This window comes from Lactuca serriola, chromosome 2 (assembly GCF_051521515.1).
Source record: "Lactuca serriola cultivar US96UC23 chromosome 2, Lser_US96UC23_V15, whole genome shotgun sequence".
Lineage (NCBI taxonomy): Eukaryota > Viridiplantae > Streptophyta > Magnoliopsida > Asterales > Asteraceae > Lactuca > Lactuca serriola.
The window spans coordinates 236,595,815-236,605,689 of NC_136409.1; the positions used below are offsets into that span (position 1 = coordinate 236,595,815).

The 9,875-nt window shown below is 38.8% G+C and overlaps 2 protein-coding genes across 3 annotated transcripts; one reads left to right on the forward strand and one right to left on the reverse strand.

Annotated features, from left to right (window-relative positions):
* Positions 1-4,805: 4,805 nt before the first annotated feature.
* Positions 4,806-6,881, reverse strand: ATXR6 (TRITHORAX-RELATED PROTEIN 6). 2 transcript variants are annotated; one of them, XM_079027442.1, is made up of 5 exons: positions 6,479-6,881; positions 5,922-5,984; positions 5,479-5,809; positions 5,191-5,403; positions 4,806-5,096 (listed from the first exon to the last, which is right to left on the reverse strand). In XM_079027442.1, exons 1-5 carry the CDS (start codon positions 6,759-6,761, stop codon positions 4,937-4,939), a joined length of 1,050 nt encoding a protein of 349 aa, XP_078883568.1. In that variant the 5' UTR covers positions 6,762-6,881; the 3' UTR covers positions 4,806-4,936. The 2 variants fall into 2 exon arrangements, with proteins under 2 accessions (XP_078883568.1, XP_078883567.1); XM_079027441.1 differs by having other exon boundaries at positions 5,904-5,984; positions 6,479-6,877.
* Positions 6,882-7,671: 790 nt separating this feature from the next.
* On the forward strand, positions 7,672-9,545 carry ISI1 (binding protein). The gene is made up of 5 exons (XM_079027443.1): positions 7,672-8,018; positions 8,464-8,669; positions 8,746-8,844; positions 8,914-8,987; positions 9,063-9,545. Exons 1-5 carry the CDS (start codon positions 7,724-7,726, stop codon positions 9,286-9,288), a joined length of 900 nt encoding a protein of 299 aa, XP_078883569.1. The 5' UTR covers positions 7,672-7,723; the 3' UTR covers positions 9,289-9,545.
* Positions 9,546-9,875: the final 330 nt, after the last annotated feature.

Below are 9,875 nucleotides of genomic sequence, written 5' to 3' on the forward strand. Positions count from 1 at the left end.
CTCTTTTCTCAATTTTAGAAAACATTTTCTTTCAGAAAATCTTTTAATCCCTCGATTTGAGTTCAGACACTCCCGAAGGTGTGTCCGAATCCCTCAAATCAGGGCTCTGATACCAACTTGTAACGACCCAATTTTCACGACCAAAAATTTTGTTTTAAAACATTACTTTAGAAAATATTAATAACTAAAAACATTGTTTGATCAAACCATAACACAAAGTGAACCATCTCTAAAAGCCAATTCATACACCCAATCCAAAATATCAGAGTACAAATCCCAGTGAAGCTCGTAAATGCGGAAATCGGGAGTGTGTGTGTGACATGCTGCTACCGCGTCGGCTCCTTTCCCCTAGCTGAGGAGGTACCTGAAACCAAAACTGAAAACCGTAAGCACAAAGCTTAGTGAGTTCCTCCATCGTACCACATACCATACAAACACATAACATACATACTGCCAGGCTATTCTGGGGTGCCTGACTACCCGGTACGGCCGTTCTGGGGTGCCGTCCAGCCATTCTGGAGTGCTGACTACCCGTGTCAAGCCATTCTGGGGTGCTGACTACCCGTGTCAAGCCATTCTGGGGTGCTGACTACCCATCGGTCCTAATAACCGATCCTCGGGGACTAGTCCCCTCTTACTGCCTTTATCTCATATAACATAACAAGCCAGCATGCAATCATATCATCACATACTGTCAGACATATCTGGGGTGTCCGACCTACCCTTCGGTCCTAACAACCGAACTCTACAACTATCACATATACGTATCATGCCAGCATACAACATATCAGGTAGTAGCAAACCTAGATGATATCACAAAGACAATCATCTAACATACAACTCCTACTGGTACACCGCTACTGGAAGGTAACTCACCTCGAAGTAGTTGCTGATCTGATCGGGAACTGACTGCCTACTGCTGCTGCTGCTGCTCCGAAAATCCTCCGGCTGCAATTCCCACAACATACTCAATCAAACACTGCTCACTAACCTTTGGGTAAAATGACCATTTTACCCCTGACCATGCCCCAAGTCAAAGTCAGAGTCAACTTTCAGTTGACCCGACTCGCCGAGTTGGCTTTTCAACTCGCCGAGTCACCACCCAAACGATTGTCCTGGATCCCGTTCCTACTCGTTGAGTTAGGCGACGACTCGACGAGTTCTCCTTCTAAACTGATATTCAAGTCCTTCATCCTACTCGCCGAGTTGTATGAACAACTCGTCGAGTTCATCTTCATCCGATGAACACTTATGCTAAGACTCGCCGAGTTGTATGAACAACTCGCCGAGTCTGTTCTTGATCTAAGGAGATTGCCTTGAACTCGCCGAGTCAGGGCATTGACTCGCCGAGTACCTCCATAGATGAGTTCAGCTTCCGACTCACTGAGTCACACCCTGTGACTCACTGCTCACTCAACACTACGAAAAGGGGACAAACTCGGAGACTCGCGAACAGACTCGCCGAGTCACATGGACGACTCGCCGAGTCGTTGCCATGCACCCACTAAATACACAGATTTGCTCGATTCCATTCCATGCCATTCACAGATCTGGACTTCTAGGACACGAATCACACATAAAGTTTCCAACTTTACGTGTGGATATTCACCAATATGGATTTTAGGGCTCAAAATGCCTCAAAAGGGTAGATCTAGGGTGAACAAGCAACATGGGGCCATAAAGCTAACAGATCTGAGCTCCTGGAGCTCAATCTTGCCTAGATCCAGAGGCCAATCGATTTATTACTAACCCTCAAGCATACACAATCTTGGAAATGGCTCAAAAAGGACTTTTATGGAGCTATAAGCTTAAAAACGGAGGGGAAACGAGCTATACCTTAGGGGAAACGTTGGAATGACACAGAGATGCTTGGCCTCCTTCTCCTCTTCTTGATTCCCTCTTCTTTTCGTTCAAAGAAACTTCAATACACCACAAAACACTTCAAACTCACAAGAAAGCAAGACTAGAGAGAGATACAGGGTTCTGAGGGTGAATCGAGGCTGGCTTGGGGCAGTTAAGTCGTCTAAATAGGGTGCAAACCCCTGAAACTTAGGGTTTCATCCAACAGCTGTGACTCGCCGAGTCCAGGATATGGACTCACCGAGTCGCCAACTTAACGTGTCCTGGGTCCCGCATCCACTCGGCGAGTCGGACCTATGACTCGCCGAGTCCAAGGCTAAAAGAAGAGAAATACTCAAATAAGATTTACGTACCAGGAACCGGGTGCTACAATATTGATCTAACATGATAAGGTAACTATCCATAAGCAAAAACAGCAAGAAATCGCGAAATTATCCCCATCTGACGAGTTGACTCGTCGAGTCAGGCTTGGACTCGTCGAGTCTGCATGGACTCGGCGAGTTCAGCCATGGACTCGGCGAGTCCAGCCTCCAGAAACCCAAAAAACGAATTTTCCAGTTATACAATGCATCAATACAATTGAAACCAAGCTAGTCTCTGATACCACTGATGGGTTTTGGTCATAAGACATCCTATGTGCTCATACAAACCCTAATGCTTGGATCTAGGTTTCTCTATTGTACATGCTTTGAATCCAAAACTATAAACCCTAATTCTAGCATATGGAAATCAATATTAACATATAATTAGGTTTATGATATTACCTTGATTGTTATGTAGCAATAACAATCCCAATTCCTCCTTGAATTGACTTTGGAAGGCTTAGAGTCACAAGTGTCACTCCTCTAATGGTTCACAAACACCATAAGCAAGAGGATGAAGAGGAGAGAGGATGGAGGTTGCCCAAAACGTGTTCTAACCCTAGAAAAGAAGTTCCCCACGTTTTTGAGCCTTAAGGGTTCTATATATAGTGAGGCTATTAGGGTTATCTAACAAATAAACCCTAATTTGGTTGCTTAAGCCCTAAGCAACCCATAGACTCCTTTAATCAAGCCCTTGGACGATTTCCTTATGGGCTTCCCATAAGAATTCGTCCACCTCTTGATTTAAGACAATCCATGGCCCAAATTGCAATTATCTTATAATTACAATTCCAGTCCCTTAAGTTTAATTAATCTCTTTTAGTCACAAAACTAATTACCAATTAATTATTGACTAATATTAATTAAACAATATGATTTCTCCTTTAATATATTATTCCCATAATATATTAATAAATCATATTTAATCCTTTCTCTCCATAATTCATCCTATCAAGTTGCTTTCGTGAAGGCAACCCAAAAGGACCATGCACCATCGGGTCAAGTACGTACATAAATAGTTTTGGACTTAGACACTAATCCAACAGTGTCATGCACAGGATGTGCAACCAAGTGATGATGTATACCACTCAATGGCACCTGGTGCATCATCATGAAACTTTATGCATTGATAATGGCATATGATTTGCTATCATGTGCATAGTTAAAGGTTCGGTCAAGGTGACATTTGTCTACGGGCAGGATGTAGGTGACATTGAACAGCCATGCAATGTCTCTCATGGTTGAAGGTTGTAGAAGCAGTTGCGTTGCAGAATGCAGCTTGTAATTGACTAACACCTTTCATGGACCTAAGATTGATGGGCTTGGCCCATTATAGTTTTAGGTCTGATCTTTAGTCTATAAATAAGGGTGCCTACTAAGTCATTAATTTTGTCTTGTTCTTTGTATCATGTATCCTTAATGGGTAGGCGAATTTCTGTTGGTTGTACTTGTAATCTCTATTTGGGAACTCTATGAATAAGAATACTTCCTTCCTGTCTGTAAACGTAAGTCACCTTGATCAAACTATATAAAATTTGTGTTTTTGTGTGCTTGTGGTTTCGTAAGTTATCCACATTACTTTCTAAAAAGGGTTATCAGAGCTTGTCAAGTGTAGGGGTGGCAATAATATTGTGTGCGGGTTGACGGGTAACAGGTTGACAGTGCAGAATGCACCAACCTGTATACAACCCATATAATTATTTGTGTCGTGGGTTGACGGGATACGGTTGGTAGTTTGAAAACATCAACTTGTCTAACCCGTTTAGTTATACAGGTCAATGCACCAACCAGTATACAACCCAAATCGCCCCTAGTCAAGTGTTTAACACGAATAAACACAAAACACAAGTTTTTAAAACTCATAAACTCGTGTTGTTGATCATATTATGTATCAATTGGCAGGTATAATTTGGTGTCAGGTTTTTGGTTACTACACCGTATTGGTGAATTTGTTGATGAAATGAAACTACTGATACCGGCTGATAACTTTTTTATTTGTAAATGAAAAGGTAGAATGATCATTTAATAATTCTCATACATTTTGTATCCACCACGTTATCTATACATAAATCTTTTATGCATTCCACACTTAAATTGTACAATTGATAATAGGAAAAGAAACAGACATCAATAAAACATATCTGGTTATCCTATTGTGTTACGGCTGCATGCATTTTCCTAATCAATTTCTTTTAATGATGAAATCCTAATTATGCCTCATATCAATGCAACACGGCAATTGGCAATGGCCTCAACAAAAGATTAATCTTTCTTAAATGCCGCTAGAGGCTAGAGCAAAATGTCAAAAAAAAAACAGTTGACACTAGAGATAAAAGTACTAAAGTAGTAATCCAAAGAATGTATGCCATAAGCCAAACTTTTGTGTAAAACTAATTTAAAGTAAACCAAAGAAGACAATTACAAAATCTTTAGTGTGTATTTGATAATTAATAGTATTACACAATGAGTTTGTGTTAAAAACAAAAATCAGGTGCTGACATCAACAGCTTCAAAGCAGTGCTGATCCTAACAGCATAATGTTTAAAGCAATTCAAAGGAACAAATTACTAGCAAAAAGCAATATGAGTAGCAATGTAGCATGCCAAAAAGTTGAAAGCATTCTGTATTGTTTAAATAAGCAATATGCTTTGCTTGTACATTTGAAGGATTTCAAAATTCCAAAAAGGTTACAAATAAAAACCAGTGGTTAAGGGTCATACAAAATGCTGAGTGGGGTACTCATGTTCATATGCATTGTAGTCATAGTAGAGTCTTTCTCCCTTTGATATATCCCTGTTAGCTACCAGCAACACCCTCGCCTCACCATCCACATCATATCGCACACACTTCAAATTCTGCTTCCTTCTCCCCTCTCTGTAAACAGAACCAAACAATAAAATACAAATACATTTGCACAAATTTTAAAATTCCCTATTAATAAATATATCACAAGGCAAATAGAGCCTACATGGTGTGATTGTTAATGCCATTGATGAATCGAGCAATATTGCTGCGCTTGTCAGGACAAATGACAAGACTTTTTGAAGGATGAGCAGCAGAAATAAGAGTCATGATGCTGTCTCCATCATCATTCTCCCTGCTTTTTAAGTAATCAACATCTCCAACATATTCAGTGATTATTGTCCAGTCTTTGATACATTTATCAGCTTCTACAGTGAAACTGCAACAATAACATAATATATTAATCGCCTGCCTCATGAAAGGTTTAAGCACAAAAAAAAAACCACCCACTTACCCTTCCACAGGATCAAAAACAACCATAAGTGGAGGGCATTCTCCTTTCCTCATCATGCTCTTGCACAGATTCAACGCCTCAGTGTCTTCTCTTGATAAAACCTGCATCCCTTCTTTCTCAAAAGCAGGACGATTAGCTGACCTAGGAGCCATGCCATGAATATATGTGAGCTCATTACTGAACTCAGCTCCTGTAGCTGTCAGTGCTGTCGCTAGCGATGCCATTTGTTCTAGTCTTCTTGCAGGATCCTCACTTGGACTATATGGTAACAGCCTCCTTTTCTTCTTTGATGCAATTAAGCAACTTTTTCGCCTCCTTTTCTTGCCTATATCTACAATCATATAACAAAACAAATCTTACCAATCTTTTTCACTAATCAAGCAATAAAACATAAACAACATGAATAAATGATCTCTCTTATCTACCTTGACAAAATTCTTCACCTGATGTAGAGGACCTTTGGATGCGGAAAAAATCAATGATTTTTGTTTGAACCAACGGGAACCCTGGGTACAGAACAAGAAATGACATTGTTAAAGGTGAACCAATCACTACTGGACTAAACATGATGTACACATACAGCAATGCATATAATTCAAAGGCTTGTATCCTAGAAATTAGGGGTTGTTCCTAGTCAAGAATTTATCATGAGATTTTACCCTATCGGCTACCTGGATTATCATTCACATAATCAAGCGAATCAATTGCCTCGGTGTATGAGAAGAATTCCACGGGATGTAATTACATTTATTACTGTAAAGTATTTGAATTAGACAGCTGGGGCAAAGTCCTTAGATCTAGGGTTTAATTGGGGATCTTCGCATTTCTAGCTACCAGTATAAAATTGAGCATTGGATGAATCAGCATCTATGAATTAGTTCATTACTTTACAACAGAAAAACCCCTTTAGCTGTAAAGCCGAAATATCTTAAACCTAAGCCATAACATGCAATGCGACAAAATGCAGGTCAACTGAAATTAAAAAGGAAAAAAGACATACTTGAAATGGTCTTCCGATTGGTGGAACAAGAACGACAGAACCAGGAGCCGATCGGAACAGAAGCAAGAATAGGTCTGAGGCAGAATAAGTGAAACCCTCGGTCACACTGGTCGCACAATAGTAGCTCCGATCCATAGTCACCTGACCCACATTCCTCACATTTTGTGTCGCCGTAGTCGTTGTCATCTTTATTCTTTGCATTCGATCTTTCCCTGGAAGAAGATTTGTTGGAATTCGTAGCTTGGGTCCTCCGTCTAGCAACCGCTCTCGGCCCAGACACCATCGTTTTCGAAGAGGTGAATGAATGTAGATGTAATAGAAAGATATAGAGAGAGGTGACTGTGTGTGTATATATGGAATAGAGTTCGCGGGAAAATCTGCGAATGGAAATCAATTGGCGCCCTAATTTAATTTTTACCGGTGTTGGACTCAGTTTAGGGCTTAAGTACATTTGTTACCCCTCCCCTCCCCTCCCGTCCCTTCCTTTTATTTTACTGTATTAGGTTAGGTTACAAGACAAAATTATCAAAAAAAAAAAAAAATTCATTAAATCTTATCATTCACAAATTAAAAGAAAGCTAATATAGCATTTTATAATTTAAAGTCAAATGCTAAGGCTATAATATTATCACATTTGCTGTATAATAAAAAACAAACTGTGACAATATTTTTAATGGCTTATCTTAAATATTTCCACCGGTATTCATAATATAATCAGGCCCGTCCTAGAAGGTGGACGATAGGGGCGACCGTCCAGGGCCCATCTTTTAAAGGGACCCAAATTTTTTATGGAAATTGTTATATTTAGAAGATAATACAAATAATTTTTCTTTTAATTATTGATTTATTATAAAAAACTTGATAACATTTGTGTTTTTTAAGGACCTATTTTTTTCTCTCGTCCTGGGCCCAAAATATGTTTGGAACGGCCCTGAATATAATAGGGGTCGAACACATACGCATAAGGCCTTTTTTTGAAATTTGAAAGTTAACTTAGCAACGTTAAGGATGTATTTAACTAAAGAAGTGGTTTTTCTATTTAAAATTTTGATTCATTCATATAAGATGTTTTGTACAAGAAAAATAAAACATATTTTATTTTATTTGTGGAAAATGTTATCCAATTGTGCTTAATAAAGTAAAACCATTAGAAGGCCCATGTTTAAGCCCATGAATTTCAAATACCCATAGGCCATAGCTGTGTTGTGTCGGTCCGAGAGACTAGAGCGAGAGAGACGGAGAGAGATGTACCTGAAGAAGGCGTTTTGGAACGAGGCACCGAAATCGGAAACCCAGAGTGGTGATAAACTGTCGGAAACGACGTCGCCGGTGACTGATCTTGTGAGCTCACTCGACGATCAGAGACTCTACAGAGAGGTAACTCTCGCACTACGAACCGGACTCCGTGATGCACGCTCCGATTTCTCGTTCCTTCGACTACATGGCCTTCGCAACATCCTCAAATTCCTTCGATCTGTTGCGGCCTCTGATTCCACCATCAATCTTTTCTGCCACACCCAAACGATTCCCGATCTCCAAGGTACTCTATGCCACTTTACCAGCGCATATTTTATCATACGGATTATATATATTCAAATCAGGACATTGGAAATAAAAAATCTGTTTAGAGTTTGTATTTTTAGTTCATGCTTGACAACTACTAGTTATTTCCTATCTTGTTTCACGTCTGTTAGAACCATTTCCTTTGTTTACCAAAATTACTTATTTTTATGATCTGGTTAGTTGACCTTGAATGATTTTTATGTCGATCTGCTATACTAGCTGTCATCGATAGGATGGAAGGAACCAAAATGGAATTAAATCAATTAAAAAAAATCCATTTTCCCTACTTGTTTGTTGACCTGGGATGAATTTGGGCTTTGATATCATCTGATATGGTTATTTTGATTGGTTTACAGTGGTATGTATAATGTATGATAAAATGTAACTAAAAATCTGTCTTGTGTTATTTTGATCCTCCGTAGTGGTCCCAGTTCTGTTTCAATACTCATTACAAGAATGTGAGGATCAGATAGTGAGCAATTTGGATCACATCTTCAGTGTTGAACCCTTGAAGATAAAAAGTCCTTCAACTGATGCTGAAGTTTCACTAGCACTAAGAGTCTTGGAAGGATGTTGTCTGCTCCACAAAGAGAGCACTGTTTTAGCCCATCAGTTCAAGGCAATTCAGGTGGAATCTCATGAACCTTTAATAATGATACAAAACACATGAAGCTTTTCTTATTCCAATATTCCATCACATGCAGGTGTTGATGAACATATTAGCAACAAGGGGAGTACTTGAGCAAGGTGCATGCTTAGATGCTCTTATCTCAATAATGCTGGACTCATCTGTAAATCAAATGGTATGTTATCTTGAGAGTTGAGATAGATGGTTTAGCAATCGTAATAAGTTCATATAACGATTCTACCAGGATTTTGAGGAATGCAATGGCATTGAGGAAGTTGCGTTGATTATAGGAGACAAGCAAATAGATGAGAATTTGAGGTATGCTTGTCAATTGTCATATATATAATATATGATATTGTTTTTTGAGGATTAAAGTTATGTGTGTTGTTACAGGCTGAAATGTGGGGAGTTCCTATTGTTGCTGATTGGGCATGTAAATGGGAGGGAAGGAGCACCAATGGCAGGGATACATGATGATGTAAGGCGTCTGTTGGGAGAGAAATCTGCATCATTGATTTGGGCTGCAAGCCAGTTTGGATCCACACTTGATCCAGACCAAAGACTCACAGCTCTTCACATCCAAGCTCGCAGGGTGCTTGAGTCCTTAGATCTATATTGAATTTCACCTCACAAATTCCAACATTTGTTGTAGGCTGTGTTAGCTCACATCAATTGTAGATATGGAAAATTGTATTTGTGTTATGAATTATATTTTGAATCAGATAGATGATGCTTGTGTTAGGTTTACAACAAATGGATAACTGCAGTATCTGCTCAGTTAATGCATAATGTTTTCTTCCTGTAGCTTACCCATGGAAAACTGTTGTTACCTTTACAACAAGACTTTTTAATGCATGTATCACGTTTTAAATTTTAGCTATCGTCATTGTATTAATTTTGTAGATAATTAAATTTTAAGAATTTTTGTTTTTATGGATAGCTTATAGTAACTAAGAACTAACTGTTCAGCTAGTTTGTAGAACACAAAAAAAAACATATGATTGTCAACCCAAAATTTTAGATAACCAAGTATAAAATATAAATTGCTAAAATAGTTTTGAATTTTTAAACTTGTGTTACACCAATAGTGTCTTTAAGATCGGTTCTACATTAAAAAAGCCATCAATATTTTTGGGTTTAGTTGGATCCTAATTGGTTTTTTTAAGAGAAAATTACATGGTTGGTCCCTATGGTTTGCTCTTACTT

Excerpts from the sequence above, each read along its gene's own strand:
- ATXR6 (XM_079027441.1), bottom strand. The coding sequence starts at position 6,761 with ATGGTGTCTGGGCCGAGAGCGGTTGCTAGACGGAGGACCCAAGCTACG. Across the intron at positions 5,404-5,478 it reads GTTTTTGATCCTGTGGAAGG|TTTCACTGTAGAAGCTGATA; the intron begins GTAAGTGGGTGG and ends TTATTGTTGCAG. Across the intron at positions 5,097-5,190 it reads GGCATTAACAATCACACCAT|AGAGGGGAGAAGGAAGCAGA; the intron begins GTAGGCTCTATT and ends TTCTGTTTACAG.
- ISI1 (XM_079027443.1), top strand. The coding sequence starts at position 7,724 with ATGTACCTGAAGAAGGCGTTTTGGAACGAGGCACCGAAATCGGAAACC. Across the intron at positions 8,845-8,913 it reads ACTCATCTGTAAATCAAATG|GATTTTGAGGAATGCAATGG; the intron begins GTATGTTATCTT and ends CGATTCTACCAG. Across the intron at positions 8,988-9,062 it reads CAAATAGATGAGAATTTGAG|GCTGAAATGTGGGGAGTTCC; the intron begins GTATGCTTGTCA and ends GTGTTGTTACAG.